Source organism: Mustela erminea, chromosome 18, assembly GCF_009829155.1.
Source record: "Mustela erminea isolate mMusErm1 chromosome 18, mMusErm1.Pri, whole genome shotgun sequence".
NCBI classification, from domain to species: domain Eukaryota; kingdom Metazoa; phylum Chordata; class Mammalia; order Carnivora; family Mustelidae; genus Mustela; species Mustela erminea.
The window spans coordinates 56970115-56990239 of record NC_045631.1 but is presented as its reverse complement, the minus strand read 5'-3'; the positions used below and the strand labels follow the sequence as shown (position 1 = coordinate 56990239).

The 20125-nt window shown below is 48.6% G+C and overlaps 1 protein-coding gene and 1 long non-coding RNA gene across 4 annotated transcripts in view; one reads left to right on the top strand and one right to left on the bottom strand.

The window, feature by feature from the left end:
- Positions 1 to 551: 551 nt before the first annotated feature.
- Positions 552 to 20125, top strand: part of PRPSAP1 (phosphoribosyl pyrophosphate synthetase associated protein 1) — a 28784-nt gene continuing 9210 nt past the window's right edge. Inside the window, exons 1-7 of one of the 3 annotated variants that reach the window (XM_032321255.1) lie at positions 552 to 703; positions 6718 to 6770; positions 9785 to 9851; positions 15892 to 16064; positions 17398 to 17513; positions 17961 to 18016; positions 18568 to 18713. In XM_032321255.1, the coding sequence (XP_032177146.1) occupies positions 567 to 703; positions 6718 to 6770; positions 9785 to 9851; positions 15892 to 16064; positions 17398 to 17513; positions 17961 to 18016; positions 18568 to 18713 (748 nt within the window). In that variant the 5' untranslated portion in view covers positions 552 to 566. Of the gene's footprint in view, positions 704 to 1118; positions 1540 to 6717; positions 6771 to 9784; positions 9852 to 15891; positions 16065 to 17397; positions 17514 to 17960; positions 18017 to 18567; positions 18714 to 20125 lie in introns of those variants that run through there. The other 2 variants (XM_032321253.1, XM_032321254.1) reach the window with 2 other exon arrangements.
- Positions 9208 to 12154, bottom strand: LOC116577680. The gene is made up of 2 exons (XR_004280575.1): positions 11913 to 12154; positions 9208 to 9446 (listed from the first exon to the last, which is right to left on the bottom strand). It is a non-coding gene; the product is annotated as an uncharacterized LOC116577680 (long non-coding RNA).

Genomic DNA, 20125 nt, shown 5'->3' with positions numbered 1-20125 from the left:
TTTAACCTGTCCCAAGGGGAGGGAGGGGGTGGGTTGGGCAGTCATTCTAGAAAGCCAGCAGAATGCAGATCAGGCAGCTATGAGCCCCAGGGTGGTTCAGTTTCCAGATCCTGAAGCTTCGGAACTGTGAGCCTTCCTGAGGTCATGAGTCACAATCTATTATTCCCTCAGGCCCAATGTCACGGCAGGCAGAGCCCCTAGAAGATATTTGCATCAGATGGTACCGGGTGTGTTGGGAAGCGCGACACAAGCCTCCATCCCCGAGCCTGGGGCAGCTGGTCACTGGTGGCCCAAAGGCTCCCCTCCTTCCACTTCCTGGGTCTCGCTCAACATGCATTGACTGCGTGCCTCTAGACCCCCCTGTCTGCCCTGGGCCCTGGGCAATCGGAACCCCAAAATATACACAGTCTTGCCCCAAGAGGGTTTACGTCCCAGTTGGAGAGACAGATGGTTCATGATGGTAAATAAAACACAAGCCGCTGTGCGTGGCAGCATACGCGGTACAGTCCGGGGGCAGAGGGTGGATTACAGTGATTGAGGCGATCTGGCAAGACCCTGCGGAGCAGATGCTACTCCGAATAGGTCTTCGAGGGACGAGAGCACGTGGAGGAGGAGGAAGGGCTTCCATGATGGAGAGCGGAGCAGCAACTGGCACGAGTCCTTGGACCCGCTCAAGGAACTTTGCCTCCGGTGCAGATACGAGGTCAGAGGCTGTTTGGGGCATAAAGATGAGACTCGGGTCCACGCACCACTTCTGGGGCTGCGCGGTAGCCCGCGGAAAACCACCCCGCCTCCACTTTTCCAATCAACCCCAGCTCAGCGCTCCAGCCTCGCCAGGCGCTCAGGCTGTGTGAGCATAGAGGCGCGGAGCTAGAGCGTCAGCCTCCGCGGACGCAGACATTTTGGATCCTGGCAGAAAAGCTGGCCACGGCTGGGACCACTATCAAATCAGGTCGCACCGCCCAAGAATGTGAGAGCAGAAGAGCTCCCGTGGGAGCGACAAAAGCAAGCAGCGGAGCGATTCGTGAGGCTTCCCCGAGCAGGACAAGCTTTAGAAGAGGTGCCCACGGCCCTGCCCTCATCTGAGATGGCGGCCCCGGGGACGCTCTAGCCGGCGCCTCTCGGAGTCCGAGAGGGGGCGGTGTCCTCGCCGCTGGCTCGGAGGTGGCTGATACGCCGGTCGCGGCGAGCGTGGGTTCCGCCCCAGCCCTTGGCGGCCTCGGGTGGGAGGGCCGTGCGGGTCTCGGGCCTCTCCCCTGCGGTGCCTGGGGTCTCGGCGCCTTCCGCGGCCGGACCCCGCGCCTCGCGGCCGCCTCGAGCAGAGCCGCCCCGGGCGCCGGCCGGCCGTAACCGCGCCTCGGGCCGGACGATGCCCAAGAAGCTGCTGCTGCTGCCCCCGCTCTCCGCGTCCTCGACCCTCCGCGCCCCGCGAGCCCGCCCCGCCGCCCGCCCGGCCATGAACGCCGCCCGCACCGGCTACCGAGTCTTCTCGGCCAACTCCACGGCCGCCTGCACCGAGCTGGCCAAGCGCATCACCGAGTAAGGGAGCGGGGGCGGGGCCCCGGCCGGGGGCGTCCCGGGCGCCCCTTCCTGCGCGTCGCCCTGCACCCGGGGCCGTCGAGCCGCGGGCCTGCGGGTTCTGGGCGGGACCGACCCTTGCGGGTGGCCCTGCTGCGGCGGGGACGCGTTCCGCCGACTCTCTGACTTCTGCCCGCGCCGGCTTCCTTGCACCGCTCGCCCTCCCTCCCTCCCCCCGACTCCCGCTTCCCGGGCCCGGAGAAGCGGGAGGTTGTCATCACCCCCGGAGGGGACGCTTGGACCAGGTGGGGGGGGCTGCTCCGAGTGCGGCTCCCTGCCTCGCGGTGGAAGTTGACCTCGGAGACCGGTCGTCGCCACTCCCAGGTCTCGTCGGTGGGCCCGAGGCCCGCAGGTCCGGGAGCTGGGACACGCACGACCGGGCCTGGCGGCGCCAGGGGAACTGCCACACTTGGGGGGTGGCGGCATTAGGGGGGCGGCTGCCAGGCCTTGCAGGTCGAGGTGTGGGATGCACCAAGGAAGCAGAGGTGGAAGGGAGGGCAGAGGACAAGGCAGATTTGTCGGAGTTAGTGGTAGAAGTAAGTCTAACTGTGTTTCCTAAGTCGACTTTAGATTCAATCATTTGAGGTCGTCTGCCTTTTCTTGTGTTTTTAACCCAAAGAAGCGGGCGATCTCAAGTGGCTTCTGGAGTCTGACAGCTCTGAGATGCCTTTTGGGTCTTGCCCCTTAAGCTCTGTGGCGCTGGGCAAGAGACTTGATTTTGGTGACTTTCATGGGTGAGATAAGGACCGTGCTGTCTGCGGGGCAGGAACACCCTAAGCATGAAGAGAATAATGTAGGTAAAGCATGTAGCAGAGCAGAGGCTCACAGTGGGCCTCTGAATAATACTTCTTTTCTAGCTGGCCCTGTTGGAGAGTCCCAGAGCTCTAATGTAAAGGAAAGGCCTTAGGAACCCTTTCCAGATAAACTTGTGACAGGCCTAAGATATAAAATGAATAGCTTGTTTTTCAACATTTGAAGTCATTTTTGGGGTCACTTGGGTGGCTCGGGTTAAGCCTCTGCCTTTGGTTCAGGTCATGATCTCAGGGTCCTGGGATCGAACCCCTCATCGGGCTCTCTGCTCATCCGGGAGTCGGCTTCCCCTTCTCTCTCTGCCTGCCTCTCTGCCTGCTTGGGATCTCTCTCTCTGTCCAAAAAAAAAAAAAAAAAAAGAAAGTCATTTTTGTATTTAAACAATTTACATTAGCGTCCCTCTGGATTTTTCAGAGTTGATAAATAATTGTAAGAACCCGTTTTTAGATCCTAGATGGAAATGTGAGAGGGAAACTCTGGACAGATTTTCTTAGTAAGACCTGTGTTCTTTTCAGTTGGAGTTTTAAGTGAGGTAAGAAGAGTAAATCCTTTTGCAATCTACTACCAAGTTTGTTTCTAATCCTTGATAAATGTCTGGCTTTTGAGGCCAACTAAAATGCTAACTTCAAATATAAAGCTCATATTTGTTTATTTTGGGTCAGATTTTACCACAGTGACCTTGCTGAGGGAGGAGGGCACATTTAAAAGGTCAGTGGTTTTGCTCATTTATTTATTTATGTATTTTTAAAGATGTTATTTATTTATTTATTTGACAGACATAGATCACAAGTAGGCAGAGAGGCAGAGAGAGAGAGAGAGAAAGGGAAGCAGGCTCCCCGCTGAACAGAGAGGCGATGCGGGGCTCGATCCCAGGACCCTGAGATCATGACCTGAGCCAAAGGCAGAGGCTTAACCCACTGAGCCACCCAGGTGACCCTGCTTTTGCTTTTTTTTTTTTTTTTTTAAGATTTTATTTATTTATTTGACAGAGAGATCACAAGTCGGCGGAGAGTCAGGCAGAGAGAGAGAGAGAGAAGCAGGCTCCCGCTGAGCAAAGAGCCCGATGCGGGGCTCGATCCCAGGACCCTGAGATCATGACCTGAGCCGAAGGCAGCGGCTTAATCCACTGAGCCACCCAGGCGCCCCGACCCTCCTTTTGCTTTTTTAAAATATTAGGTTCTTCCGCACCTTGTTCCAGAAATGTTTTAAATTACTGTAAATAATATTTGTAAATACTTCATCCGTTTCATATCTGGAGTTTCCGAGTAAAATTTTGAAAGAAAGGCCTTTACCACTGAACAAACTTTGAAGGCCCCTGAGGTTATATTTTATTTCCATGATTGCTTTTGAATCTGAACTTCCAAGCAAGGATTTTCAAACTTTTCTGGCTATGCACTTTAATCAATAAGAAGTTAGGTGGGTTACCTTCCCAGGATAAGTTACACATGTGTTAGAATTAACCTCCTGTGTCCTTTATCCAGCTTTAATTTAGAAACTTTTTGTTCATCTTACTACATTTACTTTACCCATCTTTCACCTTTGTGAGCTCTGTACCCAGCATGGGGCTTAAACTCATGACCAGGAGATCAAGAGTTACATGCTCTACTGACTGAGCCAGCCAGGTACCCTAAGGAGTATTTTTCTTTTTAGATTTTATTTTTATTTATTTGACGGAGAGCACAGGCAGAGGGAGAGGGAGAAGCAGACTCCCCACTGAACAGAGAGCCTGATGTGGTGCTTGATCCCACCACCCCGGGATCATGACCTGAGCTGAAGGCAGTTGCTTAGCCAACTGAGCCATGCAGGCACCCCAGGAGGTTTTTTTTCTTTTTTAATGTGGTAGAATATTCATAACATAAAATGTACCATTTAACCATTTTTAAGTGTATAATTCGGTGGCATTAAGTACCTGTACGGTGTTGTATATTTATTACTGGGATCTATTTCCAGAACTTTCTCATCATGCCGAACAGAAACTCCATATCCAACTAACTCCCAGTTCCTTCCCTCCCAGTCCCTGGTAATTTCTTTTCTACTTTCTGTGTCTGAATTTGCCCATTCTAAGTACCTCTTTTATATATAAATATTATATATAATATACAATAATGAATATTATATATAATTTATATATAATATACAAGTATTATATATAAATATAAATATATATTTATATATTAAATATTTATATATATAAAAGGTACTTAGAATGGGCAAATATATATAATATACACATATATGTACATATATATATTTAAAGATTTTATTTATTTATTTGGCAGACAGAGATCACAAGTAGGCAGAGAGGCAGGCAGAGAGAGAGGAGGAAGCAGGCTCCCTGCTCAGCAGGGAGCCCAATGTGGGGCTCGATCCCAGGACCCTGAGATCATGACCTGAGCCAAAGGCAGAGGCTTAACCCGCTGAGCCACCCAGGCACCCCCTAAGTACCTCTTATAAATGGAATCACGCAACATTTGTCTTTTTGTGTCTGACCTTTTTACTTGGAATAATTTTTTCAGGGTTCGTATTACAGCATGTATCAGAAGTTCATTCCATTTCTTTTTTAAGATTTTATTTATTTGTTAGAGAGAACATGAGTGCAAGTGGTGGGGGGTGCCCAGCAGGCAAAGGGAGAAGGAGAAGCAGACTCCCCGCCGAGCAGGGAGCCTGATGTGGGACTCCATCCCAGGACCCTTAACTGACTGAGCCACCCAGGCACCCCTCATTCCATTTCTTTCTTTCTTTCTTTCTTTCTTTTTTAATTTTATTCATGTATTTTGACAGCGAGAGATCACAACTAGGCAGAGAGGCAGGCAGAGAGAGAAGGGGAAGCAGGCTCCCCCCTGAGCAGAGAGCCCATTGTGGGGCCAGATCCCAGGTCCCTGTGACCATGACCTGAGCTGAAGGCAGAGGCTTTAACCCACTGAGCCACCCAGGCGCCCCCCTCATTCCATTTCTAAGGGTGAATAGTATTCCAAGGCTGACCGCAATAAGTTTATTTATTTACTTATTTATACTGTGCACACTATTTCTTAATTGTTTATCAAGAGAAATATTGCATACCCCAGCATTCATGTTTCATAGTTGGGGGACACAGGTCGGTGACAAACTTCCATGGAAAGAAATTCTTTGCGTCCCGACATCACTTCGTGTTCCGCAAGATCTCATCCTCCTTCATCTCCAAACCTGTCACGGGATCATCATTTCTTTGGAAATCCGCACATGTCTCCTTTCTCGGTTTAGCCACAGCAGACTTGAGAGAGAGCGGCCACCTGCCGGGGTACGAGAATGCCCAGCCTCGGAAACGGCGGAGAGTGGGCCGGAAGGCCTTGCCACTGACGTGCCCTCAGAGCCCTGAAAGCCCCCGTCGGCCTCAGTCCCCGTGTCCTTGACCGCTGCTCCACTGCGTAGCTGCGGGAGTATTTCTAAGCAGATCTATCCTACATCATAGTGTTTCACTCATAAAAGTGATAATGCCAGCTGGTTTTTAAAAAGCCTGCCACAGGGGTGCATGGCTGGCTCAGTCCGGGGATCATACAGCTCTTGATCTCCAGGTCATGAGTTCAAGCCCTGCGTTGGGTGTAGAGCTCACTTAAAAATAAAATCTTTCAAAACAAAACAAAAACCTTTGATGCTGTTAATTCCTTAATATCATTTTTTAAAAAAGATTTTATTTTATTTATTTGACAGATGAGATCACAAGTAGGCAGAGAAGCAGGCAAAGAGAGAGGGGGAAGCAGGCTCCCTGCTTGAGCAGGGAGCCTGATGTGGGGCTCGATCCCAGGACCCTGGGATCATGACCCGAGCCAAAGGCAGAGGCTTAACCCACTGAGCCACTCAGCACCCCTCCTTAATATCATTTAGTATCGAGTCCTTGTTCGTAGTTCCCTCACGCTCTCAGAAATGGCTTCTCACACTTGGTTGGTTCTAATCAGGATCCAAACAAGATTCACACTGTGTTTGGTTAATGGCACAGAAGTCCCTATGCTTTTGACAATTGGGGCCTCTATCTCTGGCTTGTGGTTTTGGAACCAGGGCTGATAACCACGGGTTTGGGAAAGATTTTGCAAGACCGTTAGAGTTCAGAAAACAATGAACTGGACGGGACACTTTGGCCGCGGACCCCGTAGAGCAGTGTGTCACAGTGGGGCGGGCACTTGGAGCCGTGGGGGGCCGGTGGGTGTGTAGTCCTCACTGCGTTTAAGTTTCTGAACTTTCTGTTTTTGGGAAAGAATGCCGGTCTAGTTATTTTAGCCTTTTAAATATTACCCGTATGAACTGGAGGGTTGTGTTTTTGAAGAGCATTTTTAATTGCCTTTTTCCCCCCCATAGGCGCCTTGGTGCTGAATTGGGCAAGTCTGTGGTCTATCAAGAGACCAATGGAGGTGAGCGAAAATGGGGTCTTACACGTCCTTTGTTCTCTGTGTTTACTCAATACACACGCATTTAAAAGGCAGATGTTACGTGCAACACAAACATTTTTCTCTTTAAGGTCAGGTGTCTGTCCTTACGCTCTGCTTCGCTCCTAGTCTTGATTTCTTTCTTTCTTTTTTTTTTTTTCTTTAAAGATTTTATTTATTTATTTGGCAGAGATCACAGTAGGCAGAGAAGCAGGCAGAGAGAGAGAGAGGGAAGCAGGCTCCCTGCTGAGCAGAGAGCCCCACGCGGGGCTCGATCCCAGAACCCTGAAATCATGACCTGAGCCGAAGGCAGCGGCTTAATCCACTGAGCCACCCCGGTGCCCCTTGATTTCTTTCTTTCTTCTCTTTCTTAGTGTCCTTCCCCTTTTCCCAAGATAATGCAAATGTCCTGTCATTTTACAATGAAGAAAGGAGAGATGTAGACCGTGTGTTTTTTCTTCTGTATTGGGCTACACTTGACGAATTCCTTTTACATTTACCTGTCTCGTTACGTCAAACGGCATCAAGAGCCGTCTGGTACCAGGTAGTAATGACTTATTGGAAAACCATCTTTGAGTTCTTTCATCAGCAAATTTTTCTCTCAAGTCCAAGTCTCTTGTAGACTCTCCTCCTGGGTTGATAACCCATTTTTGCTGCCGTCTGCATTTCTGTGGATAATTGTAACATTAAACGATAATGCTCGAAAGCCCTCTGTCGATGGCCATTGTCCTAGGAATGCTGCATCATCAGTGTCCCCAGTGGGGCCCCATGCTTCAGACTATAATGCCCTGCGAAGACAAGTTAATATAAAATAATTCGGAGCTATTTTTGCACAGTTGAAAGCATCGGTTTATGACCCAGTGCTTCCTTTTTTCTTTCTAGGGTGGAACTATGATAAATTACTAAGACTTAATGATGTTCAGGGATCTAAAAAAAGGTATTTGAAAAGGGGAAAGTAATTTAATGGATGGTTTAGTGGAAAGCACTTGCACCCAGGATGTTATAAGTTCCATGCCTATTATAATTAACCCCCAGGCATCCTTCAGCCAGCTTCCATACTTAGTCCCTTTTTTAAAAAATAAGTTTTATTTATTTAAGTAACCTCTACACCCCATGTGAGGCTCGAACTCATAACCCCAATGTCAGCCATCTCACACTTCTCTGACTGAGCCAGCCAGGCGCTCCCCTACTTAGTAACTTTTCACCTGGTGACTAGAATTCACCCTTTATCTCCTGCCAAAGCAGGAGACGTTGGTATTTGAAAACCCAAAGGTGGGGGCACCTGGGTGGCTCAGTCCATCAAGTGTCCGACTCTTGGTTCCAGCTCCGGTCGGGATCTCAGGGCAGTGAGATTCGCCCCGAGTCTGTGCACGGGGTCTGCCTGAGGCTCTCTCCCTCTGCCCCTCCCCCTGCCCTCTCTCTGCCCTCTCTCTCTCTCTCTCTCAAATCTTTAAAAACAAAAATTCTAAAGGTGAATGCAGATAGGTGAGCTGGTCTGTTTAGCAATAACAATCTTAATTTATGGTCATGGCGTTCAGGAATCCTGAAAATAAGCACTAGAGGAGGAGAAGATGGTTTAATGAAGACCCTTTTCAGGACGCCTGGGTGGCTCGGTCACTTAAGCCTCCCACTGGTGGTTTTGGCTCAGGTCGTGCTCTCAGGGTCCTGGGGTCGAGCCCTCCCTCAGGCTCCCCGCTCAGCTGCAGGTCTGCTTGAGATTCTCTACCCCCGCCCCCCATGCTCTCTCTGAAATAAATAATCTTTAAAACATTTTTTTAAAAATGCGGACTTTTTTGTCCATCCTCCATCACTGCCCTGGGCCTCTTCCCCCTTCCTCCGCCTGCTCCTCGGTCCCTCTCCTGCTGTCGCAGCAGGTTGCCAGCACCCCTTCCTGCCTCAATTTTCGGTCTCCCTAGGCCGTCCTACTCACCTCCACCAAGGTGTTCCCAAAACGCCGGTGTTTTTGACTTCCGCTGCCGGAATCCTGCAGGCTAGGGTCCGGTCTCCTCCGCGTTCACGCAGGGCTTTGGGATCCGAGCTGTGCCCACTCCCTGCCCACCGTCCATTCTGTCTCACGTGCTTCCGTGGCTCCCGATTACGCCTTCTGTGCTCCGCACACCGTACACGGTCCAACTTGCAATGAGGCCATTGTTCCCAGCCCTATTACTCTCTCTCCTGGTCTTTTTCTTTTTTTAAAGATTTATTTAGTAGAGAGAGAGTACGTGAGAGTGTGCAGAAGTGGAGTGAGGGGCAGAAGGAGAGAATCCTCAAGCAGACCCCCCTCAACTGCCCCCGCAATCCAAGCCAGAAGCCCGATGCAGGGCTCTCTCCCCCGACTCATGGGATCACCACCTGAGCTGACAGCAAGAGTCAGACCTCGAACCATCTGGGCCACCCAGCCCCCCCTATTTTTTTTTTTTCGAGTAGTCTACGCCCAACATTGGGCTTGAACTCTCGATCCTGGAATCAAGAGCTGCCTGTTCTCTTGTCTGAGCCAGCCAGGCTCCCATCTCCGTGGTCTTTTCCTGGCACATTGACTTGAACAGTCTGTCGGCCTTCGGCCTTGGGTTGTCTCTCCAGGATCCGTCTTCATCTGCTTGATCCACGTCCTCCACTTCGGGACCCCAAGGACAGGGCCCGACGCAGAGGAGGCCTTGGCATCTGTTGAAAGAAAGATGTTAACCGTTGACCTCTTTTTTTGCTGTAGACTTTTCCCTAAGCCTCTCATCTTTATTTTGGTGATGGATTTTCCTATTTGAACCTTGAGATGTTCTGTGGACCTCTTGGAGTTACTTTTGCCTGTTGGTGTATTTTTGGCTTATTTTCCCTTTAGCGTCACATTTTCTGTATACGTACTAGCCATTGTGATCGATTCAGAGTTCATTTTGGCGCACTAGGTGGAATGTTGGTTTAGTGTCATCTCTACTCCCTCCAGACACTGCCTGGTTATTGTATCGTGAAGTGCTTTTCTTAAACTATAGAACTTCCGTATTTTTCAGAAACAAGAGTGGAAATAAAAGAATCGGTGCGTGGCCAAGATATTTTCATTATACAGACTATACCCAGGTAAGAGTTACCACTACTTCGTGTCTCCCTTTCCCTCTAAAAATCTGAGTGATGTAATTCACTGTGTTATCATATAATTAATCAATGATTGAGTTTTCTTTCACTGTAAATGTGTTTGCATGTTAAACTGAATGCTTCCCAAAATCCAGTTGTAGGCTTTTTAAAAAATTTTTCTTAAAGATTTTGTTTATGTATTTGACAGACAGAGATCACAAGTAGGCAGAGAGGCAGGCAGAGAGAGAGAGGGAAGTAGGCTCCCCGTCGAGCAGGGAGCCTGATGCGGGGCTGGGTCCCAGGACCCTGAGATCATGACTTGAGCGAAAGGCAGAGGCTCAACCCACTGAACCACCCAGGCGCTCCCCGCGCCCCCACCTTGTAGGCTTTTGACTTTCCCGCCCTGTTTGTAACGTTGTCCTTTGGATCTTCCTCTCCAAGCCTAAGCCACTCGAGGGGAAAAACACCTTCCTTACCAGTCCTTACGCACTGAACCTAGTCCATGCCTGCTCCACTCTGCTAAAAAGCTTTCTTGTTGTTAGGTGCAATGCTGGTTTGTACCCATCAAGACACTTTTTGCACTGTGTGTGTGTATGTACGAATGTATGTATTTTCTCTTATGTCTAGTTAGCCAGCATCTTGTACCTCAGTAGCTTTTGATCGCACTGTATTTTTTTTGCCCTATGGGAGGTAGCATGCGCCACCCCTTCCCTTAGGGGAAATCCTAGCCTACCTGAGGGTGACCCTCCATGTGGGATTATCTCCTCTCATCCCCTCCCAGAGAATTGGGGTAGTTAGGCTTTGTGTATCTTTGAAAAATGCAGACCTTCACGTCTCGCTTAATTTAGATTCCTGAGAACGAGTCAGTAGTAAGAATGGCACTGACCGCCAGCAGTGTGCGCCCACTTACACGACCGTCTCTCATCCTTAAAGCACCTCAGCCTTGGAAGCTGTTCGGAGCCTCAGTGACAATGTGACTTGTAAGAAATGTCTGTTTTGGGGGGAGCTGGCTGGCTTGGTAGAGCATATGCAACTCTTGATCTCAAGGTTGTGGGGCGAGCCCCACTTTGGGTGTGGAGACTACTTAAAAATAATTAATTAAAAGAAAGAAAGAAAGAAAGAAAGAGATCTCTATTTGATCTTCCTTTCCTGGTGCTGAGCTCCCCAAACCCTTGGAATTTCCTAAGTGATAAGAGCAGTATAGGGTTTATTTAACAACCTCCCTCTGAACCGCACCAGAGGTGGTTTTTGGAAAGCCCCTAGATAACCGTGAGGTGGGGGCTGGTTGCCCGAGGAACCAGCCATCAGGTTCGAGCTGGAACTTTCAACTTTCAATGGCCCGGAGTGGGTGTTGTGGGGGTGGGGGGTGTGAATCAGTTATCAGTAGCCTATGCAGAGCTGCCTCCGGCAAAAACCTGCATGCCCGTCTGTTAGTGGAGATCCGAGATCCACAGGAAGATTCCAGGAAACTGGATAAAGGGTCCCTGCCTTTGTAGTATTGGTGGGCGCGGGCAGTGTTGATCGCCGTCTGGGCCTCCAGCAGTTTGGGTTTGATGCTGGTCGCCCCCTTCTTGCCTAGTGCTTTGTTTGATGCTGCACCTTGGAAATAAGGGGAAGATATGCAGGTCTTGCCCGGGAGAAAATGCGAGTAGTGAGGGCACTGGAACACCCCGGAGGCTGCCCTCTGGTGTGCTGCTTATCACCCTGGCTTTTGTCCTTGGCGAGGGGTGAGGCTGCCTTGTCCTCACTCCTGTTGCTGCGGCGGGGCTGTGGGGCTCACCTTCTGGATCCCCTCGGAGCTCGCGGCCTCTTTCTTGTGACCACTCCAGTCAAGGTAAATTTTTGGTTGTTGCGGGTGGAATTTAATTATTTGGAAATGGCCCAAAGCCATCCTGAAGGAAGCGATCATGTCGCATGAGTGACATGTGTGATACTGAGCAAGGGAAATCACATGGACACGAAGCTTCCCAAGTGTTTCTGGAAGGACAGTTTCCCTGTTTATGTTACAAGCTCTGGTGTGTTGATGTCACGCAAGAGGGGGTCACCAAAAGCACATTTACAACTTACTTGCTGCAGACGATTAAAGCTTGGGGTTGGGGGTGGGGGAAATCCTACCCCATCACCGCGTCGTCATGGCTTCCATCTGTGGTGTTGGCGCCGTTCAGCTGATGTCTACAGACCCTGTCTGTTCCCTTACATTTGTCGTAGTCTATCGAAAATGACAGAGCAGTAAGGGTCGAATTTAATATAGCATGTGCTTACCTTAGGAGAAAGAAAAACCAGTCAGTTGGTAAACAATTAAGATTGTCCTACTTAGATACAAAGGCTACAAGAAGTCGCCCGGATGTAGTTGGAACAGTCTTAGGGAACAGATAAACAAAGCGGAGGCTGCCAGCCAACTTCTTTTCACCCCGCTAGCCCGCAGATTAACCGCCTGGTGTCCAGTTTATCTAGTGACGGGCAGTGAACGGGGAAAGCCAGTGTGACAAAGGCTCTTTTGTCGCCTTCCTGCCCAAAGGGGTGGGGTGTGGGAGGTTTTCCTTAGCCTTGGGCTGGAGGATGTTGAATCCCTTGGCATAGGTCATTAGGAAGAGGAAAAAGTAGAAAATGACACCTCACGGCAGAAGTTAGTAATTAACAGGAGAGTTACGCTGAAATCATGGTCCTTCCGAAATCGTGCATCTTGTTACGCTGACATCTTACTGTCTGGGCCCACCTCATGGTGAGCTGGGGAAACCTCAGTGTAGCCTTTGGCTGTGTGTAAACGCTGTCACAAAGCCAGCTAACAGCCCACCGCCTGGACAGATACCCAGATTCCCCTTCTTCCAGAATCTGCCCAGCTCACTTCAACCCTAAATAAATTGTTGCATTGAGATCTGACGGAGGAAACTATGGCCAGTGCCGTACTCCACACGCTATCACACCAGTGGAAGGTTAAGAAAGCTCTGATTGTATGTCTAGCATCGTCACACAGTCTGTATGCAGAAGAGGACTTTTACTGTGGTGTATGTGATGCCCGGTTTCAGTCTAGATGGAGACTCCTGCTTTACACACCGACCTCCCAAGTACTGTGCGGTCTTTCAGCTGAACATTCAGAGGCCATAGGGCATATGATGGGGGAAGGGGCGCTCTCCCCTCTGTGGGATCAAGTATGAAAGACTTTGGGAGGGGAACATTGAGTCAGATGTGCTCTTTGGGACAAAGGATTACCACAAGGGTGGTCCAGTATGGGTCTCTGGCATTTTCTTGAGATGTGGTCAGCCTTGTTTACCATTTTGTCTCTACCACCTAACACAATGCCTGGTTCATGTTGCTCAATAAATATTTGTTGAATGTATGAATGGACTAAAATCGACCAAGTATAAAGAATTCTTGGGGCGCCTGCGTGGTTCAGTAGGTTGAGCGTCTGCCTTTAGCTCAGGTCATGATCCCAGGGTCCTGCAATCGAGCCCGGCATTGGGCTCCCTGCTCTGTGGGAAGACTGCTTCTCCCTCTCCCACTCCCCCTGCTTGTGTTCCCTCTCTCACTGTGTGTCTCTCTGTGAAATACATAAATAAAATCTTAAAAAAAAAAATTCCTAAGCACCTTGAAAGTGTTTGATGAGTGTCTTGTCCTGATTTTTCCTAAAGATTGTGTGTCCTCTAACCTTTCGATGCCAAACTTGGGACTTTTTTTTTTTTAAGATTTTATTTATTTGTTTGACAGACAAAGATCACAAGTAGGCAGAGAGGCAGGCAGAGAGAGAGGAGGGGAAGCAGGCTCCCTGCTGAGCAGAGACCCCGATGTGGGGCTCGATCCCAGGACCCTGAGATCATGACCCGAGCCCAAGGCAGAGGCCTTAACCCCCTGAGCCCCAGGCGAAACTTGGGGCCGTATTAATTTGGGAGCTTGAGGAGGAAAAGTCCTCCAGCTTATTTCAGAGGAAGGAAACAACTGGAAAAGAGTGTAACCTGTCAGCAATCCGCAAGGAATCTCGTCCCGTTTTCTTAAAGTCAAGTCCTGAATCAGTTCTATCTACCCTCTGGGAGAAATGCTTGTGTGACAGAAGCCTGAAATAGTTACAGAAACCCAAATGACAAAGGTGAGGTTGGGAGTTCTCTAAGTTGAACGTGGACAAGGCTTTGCTCTTCGCAGTCTTGGCCGCGCTCAGGATGGCGCACTTGGAGAGCGCGGCGGGCAGATTGGAAGAGACCGGGAGGAAATGGTCTCTGTCCTTCGGGCTAAAAAGCGGTCTGACGGCGAGTGTTTCTTGTGACCACTTCCGCGCCGCCAGGTCTGCAGCGTTCGTGGCAAGCTCTCCGATTGCTCTCGGCGAGGGCAGACTCGCTGGGGAGGGATAAGCCTCAAGAGAGCCTCGCTGCTCTAGGGACGATTCCAGAACGGACCGCTGAGCGTCTGCTCCTCACACAGATACAAACGAAGACCTGGGAAATGATCCTGCTTCCGCCAGGTGAAGGAGATACACTCCTGGCCCCAAAGAGGGGGTGTTCGAGGACTCGGATAATGCGGGCAGGAGTAGAACAGGCTAGAGAGGAAAGGTGGAACCCTGGAAGAGTTTCCTGAAGGACTTTAAGGCTCTCACCATTTGTTTTCTTTCTTTGGAGGGTAGTAGAGAGTGGTCTGAATTGGGTTCTGAGCGCCCCCCCCCCCCACCTTCCCGGGAGGGGCAGGTATCTCACCGCAGCCATTGAACTCTCTTCACTGGCTGTGTGAGTCCGTTCAAGGTCAGGCTAAGGAGGCATCTGCCAGGCCCGTCCTCAGGGGCTGGGGTCCGCTGCGTCTCCTACCCAGTCTGCCCTCAGGAGCAGAGAGCCGCCTTCTCTGAAAATCCACCTCCCAGAAACTCTTGGAGGAGGCCTCTGTTAGGACCACTTTTGGCTCTAGTCTCACCCTCCCCAGGCCACATGGGGTAGAGTGACACAAGGCACTCAGGTCGTGGCCCCACCGATGACCTTCCCTCTGCCCTAAGGTTCTCGCCCCCCCTTTTAAAGATTTTATTTATTTATTTGACAGACAGAGATCACAAGTAGGCAGAGAGACAGAGAGAGCTGGAGGAAGCAGGCTCTCTGTTCAGCGGGGCTCAATCCCAGGACCCTGGGATCATGACCTGAGCCAAAGGCAGAGGCTTAACCCACTGAGCCACCCAGGTGCCCCAGTTCTCGCCCTTTTTAAGGGGACTGTAGGCTCCGTCACCCTTGGCAAAGGGTAGTAATCCACATTCATTAAAAACTGGAAGTAGCCTTGGAGCGCCTGGGTGGCTCAGTAGGTTAAGCCTCTGCCTTCAGCTCAGGTCATGATCTCAGGGTCCTGGGATCAAGTCCAGTATTGGGCTCTCTGCTTAGCCTGCTTCCTCCTCTCTGTCTCTCTGCCTGCCTCTCTGCCTACTTGTGATCTCTCTCTGCCAAATAAATAAATAAAATCTTTAAAAAAAACAAAACTGGAAGTAGCCTTTCCTTTGACTGTCTTCCAGGTTCATATTCTGTTCTAGGTCTCTCTGGGTCATCTTTGTCAGCATCTGTGTATCTTGAGAAAAAGAGATGAGAGTTTTGAAAACTCTCCTCATCCAGGACTTCCCCGTCCACCCGCCTCCCCTCTCCCCCGTGAAGAGCAAAGAGAAAAATCAATCCTTTCTGGCCCTGGCAGCTCAGCAGGGCAGTGGGTTTCCCTTGGCGTTCACAGGGAGCGAGGGGCTGGCCTGAGCCGACGGTCCCTGGGACAGTGCCGCAGGCGTTGGCTCACTCTGGCCGGCCACTGACATCTGCTTCCCGTGCCACCCCGGTGACATGTCACTGACAGAGGATCCAGGCAGAGGTGAGTGTGGCTAGCTGGGCTGCGGATTTCCGAAACCGCCGGTGGAAACCACAGCTCAAAGGAAGAGCTAATAAGCTTTTCCCCTGGTTTTGGAGGTGCCATCGTCGGCTCGTGCGGTGACAGAAACACCTGTGATGCCCATCTTGGTAGCCCAGGTTAAAAGGCTGACATTTCAGTCTTTTTTAGGGGTTAAAAAATGGACCTGACCCCAAAATACCAATTTTTACCGTTTCAGAGATGTGAACACAGCTGTGATGGAGCTTCTGATCATGGCGTACGCACTGAAGACCGCCTGTGCCAGGAACATTATCGGGGTCATCCCGTACTTCCCCTACAGCAAGCAGAGCAAGATGAGGAAGCGGGGCTCCATCGTGTGCAAGCTGCTGGCGTCCATGCTGGCGAAGGCAGGTGCGTGTGCACACGGGCCGGGGCTCCCGCCCTGTCATCACGACTCTTTCTGCATGAGATTAGTCCCTCCCTCAGAGAGCTAATTGGGGGCCTCTGCCTTCTTTAAGTGCTGTTCACTAACTCCTTTCTTCCTGTTTCCTCCTGGTAGTCCTGGTTAGGGATGTGTGAGCGGAGGTATCAACTCTTAGGTTTTCCTTTCCTCTTTGTCTTACTCGACAGTGACGTTGTCTCTGCTCTAATCCTGGACTTCCCCATCCTTCTGTCCCCCTCATCTTCTCATGAACTTTAGCTGTGATCCTGGTGTCCGTGTGGGATCTTTTGAGCGTCAGGATACATGTTGGCCTTGGTTATTAGCTAGATTCTGCTTATGTACATAAGATGAAACCGGGCTTTTCTTTTACTGCTTCTCCGGTTTATATAATCCTCCCCCCCCACCCCCCCGGCCATCTTTCTGTATAGCAGCTCATTCTCATCGCTTTTATTCTGCATTCGTAGCGGTCATGTACTTTCTGGCCTGTCTGAATCCAGTTGGTAACACTTGATAGCAGTTGGGATTTTATTTGCTGGGCGGGTTTACTTAAAAACTTGAATATACGTATTTTTAAGTCCTGAGAAACATTTGGATTCTATTCTCTCTAAAACTATGATAATGCAGTGTTTGGGGAGGAACGGGTAGTACTGGTTCTTTGCTCTAGAAGGTTTGCAGTGACCTTTGTCCATTTGCGATGTTTTTATGTGTGTCTTTTTTTTTTGTTCACGACTGTTTATAAGAGTGTGTCTTTATTGCTGTTAGATAAGAATACTTCTTGACTCATTCTTTTATGACAGTTAGAAATTGTTCCAAACCCTTCGATAGGGATTTTTCTTCTAATATGCGAATTACTTTGCTTTTGGATTCTTACTCCTTTTGCTCTAGCCATGGGCCTTTAACATGTCCTTCTAGATTCTTTAATCAAGGCCTTACTATTTTTTATACCCATTACTTCTTCAGTGGTTATTAATTCCATATACATATTTTTGCTTCTGCCTGATTTTTCTTAATTTTCAGGACCAAGCTAGTTCTGACAGTAGGGGAGAGCCCTTGTTTCTCTCTGCTTCAGCTCTCTGTCCATGTGGAAGATTATAAGCTCTTTTACTTGAGGCTCGACCACATTCTTTAGTTCATTAAATATTGTTAAGGTTACAAAGGAAGTCTGTAACTGACGTGCTTATTCACAATACATTCCCCTGTTCAGTCTTTGGTTAGGGAACAGGAGTGGGCGTCTAATTTGTGTCCACTGTAGCCATTAACTTGTAGGGGTGAACTTTGTAATTTTTTGTTTTAAAATTTCAGGTTTAACTCACATTATCACTATGGATCTTCATCAAAAGGAAATACAAGGCTTTTTCAGCTTTCCCGTGGACAACCTTAGAGCCTCACCTTTCCTGCTTCAGTATATCCAGGAAGAAGTGAGGAGCCACCAGCAAACACCCCTTTGTCCTCAAAAGAGACCCCATGTAGTTTTTCTCTGGTATCAGATTTCAGGATTGAAAGGCACATCAGATGACCTTCCCCTTGAGTCGCAATGCCTGAGGCAGCCAGATAGGGTCAGCATATAGAGGAGCGAATTTTTTAACGCCATTAAAAATGGATTTTCTTCCAAGTATCTTTAGCGATTTGCTTCTGTTTTCTGAAATGAAGGTGTTAAGAAGTAATTATTTTTTTATCTTCTTGAAGTAGCCATACTTTGGCAATGATGTAAATTGTTAAGTGTTAAATTTTGACCGTGTCCATGAAACTCTGGCGTTATTTGCTAGTACGGATCATTGTTATGAGAGGAAGAAGAGTCCTGCCGGCACCCGGGTGTTCCTTTGTGATAACTTCTCAGTATTTTCTTATTTTCCCTTCAAATCTAGATTCCAAATTACAGGAATGCAGTCATTGTAGCTAAGTCTCCTGATGCTGCCAAAAGGTAAGTAAGTTGGACATTCAAAAAATGCCTCTCAGTGCTTCGCCGGTCAAAATGAGCTGTTTTGGAACTCAGGGTCTTTTGTCACGTGGCCTGGAAAAGCTCATTGGCTCGAGCTTCCCCCACCAGGGCTTTATCGCCAGTCCCCGAACAATACAGGGCGGTCCCCATGTTACTTGGTTTTCCTGTGGGAGAAAAGGAAGTTCTTCCTTCGCGTTCTCAGGAAAAGGAAAGCAGAGGGCTATGGAGTGTTTTCCAGGCAGTGGTTTTCAAGAGACCTTTTTGAACAAAGTTCCATCCTCTAGAGATGCGTGTTACAATATCGGGCCAAGGGTAGAACTGAAATGGTCTAGAATCAGATGCTGGCCCGCGTCTCCACTCCGGGGCCTCCTCTGCCTCTCGAGACGTTTATAGTCTGGTCTGGGCCTTGTCTTTGGATTTGTCTAAATCATTGTGTGTCCCTAAACGTTTGAATGATGTTTTCATTTGGTGATTAATAGTGATGAACTGGTGACACCCGTGAATTTCCCTGTTTCTTGTTGGCTTTCTCGTAGGGCCCAGTCATACGCTGAGAGACTGCGTCTGGGCTTGGCTGTGATCCACGGAGAGGCTCAGTGCACAGAGCTGGACATGGATGACGGTCGCCATTCTCCCCCGATGGTCAAAAATGCTGCTGTCCATACGGGTCTGGAGTTGCCGTGTAAGATGAGCTCTATGTTTTTATTTCACTTGTAAGTTGAAGAAGGTCTTGAGTGATACGAATGGCTAGGAGTTAATACGTAAATGGAGGTATGCTATTTTTTTTTTAATTTAATTTTTTAAAGATTTTTATTTTTTAATTTAAAATTTTTTTATTAACATTTTGTATATTTATTAGAGAGAGAGAGAGAGAGCACTAAGCTGATAGGAGAGGGAGAAGCAGGTTCCCCTTGAGCAAGGAGCCTGACACGGGGCTCGATCCCAGGACTCTGGGATCATGACTTGAGCCAAAGGCAGACACTTACCGACTAAGCCACTTAGCGCCTCTACAGATTTTTATTTTTAAGTAATCTCTACACCCAGCATGGGGCTTGAAGTTATAGTCTTGAGATCAGGCGTCCCATGCCCTTCCGACTGAGCCAGCCAGGCGCCCCATCTTGGTATTTTTAGATAATTGAATGGTGTGACATTGATTTCCCCTTTTGTAAGAGGAGATGTGTTACCTTCACAGACTGTGTAAGGACAGTTGAACTAATATGGGTGGCACTTAGCATTCAGAGAGTATGAAATAATTTTAGCTTCAGTGAAAAAGTTGTAGGTGTGAAATCTTAAGCTTTTATATATTGGTAAGGTGGGTGATAGCAACCATTGATTATATACCAGGCTTTGGTGATCGGGTAACTTTTAGCACTTATTTTAGTAATACAAACTTTTGACCTGATAACTGACTAGGTTTTTTTTTTTTAAGATTTTATTTATTTATCTGAGAGAGAGAAAGGGCCCGGGGGAGGAGAAGCAGATGCCCTGCTGAGCCAGGACACACACACACACACACACACACACACACACACACACCCGAACACACACACACACACACACACACACACACCCCTGATATTGGGCTGGATCCTGGGACGCTGGGATCAGGACCTGAGCTAAAGGCAGATGCTTAACTAACTGAACCCCCGAGATGCCCCCTGACTGAGTTGTTACTAATTCAGCAGTGTGACGGCTTTTCATTTCCATGGATTTTGAGTGGTAATAACTGGCATTCTACACCAGAAGATAATAGTATCTTTTTTAGAGGAAGGAGATATTTCTTCTTAAAATCTGTATCTATTTGCCATAACTCAGAAGCATACAGAGATTATTAATAAGATGGGAAAACACCAGAATGGTTATACCTCAGATAGATTACTTCAGACAGGCTCTGTCTAAGGTGTAAACATTCTAATTTTTTACCTGTCAAATTCCTATCACTTTGTTTTCAACTCTGGAGGTTTTTGTACAAGAGAAACAAGTAATAAACCCTTTTAATTTAAATTTTTGGTGTTGCTGCATTTTATTTTATTTGAGGATTTCATAATTAAAGTTCTTGAATGGGCAATATATTCCCATATTTCAAAAATTTAA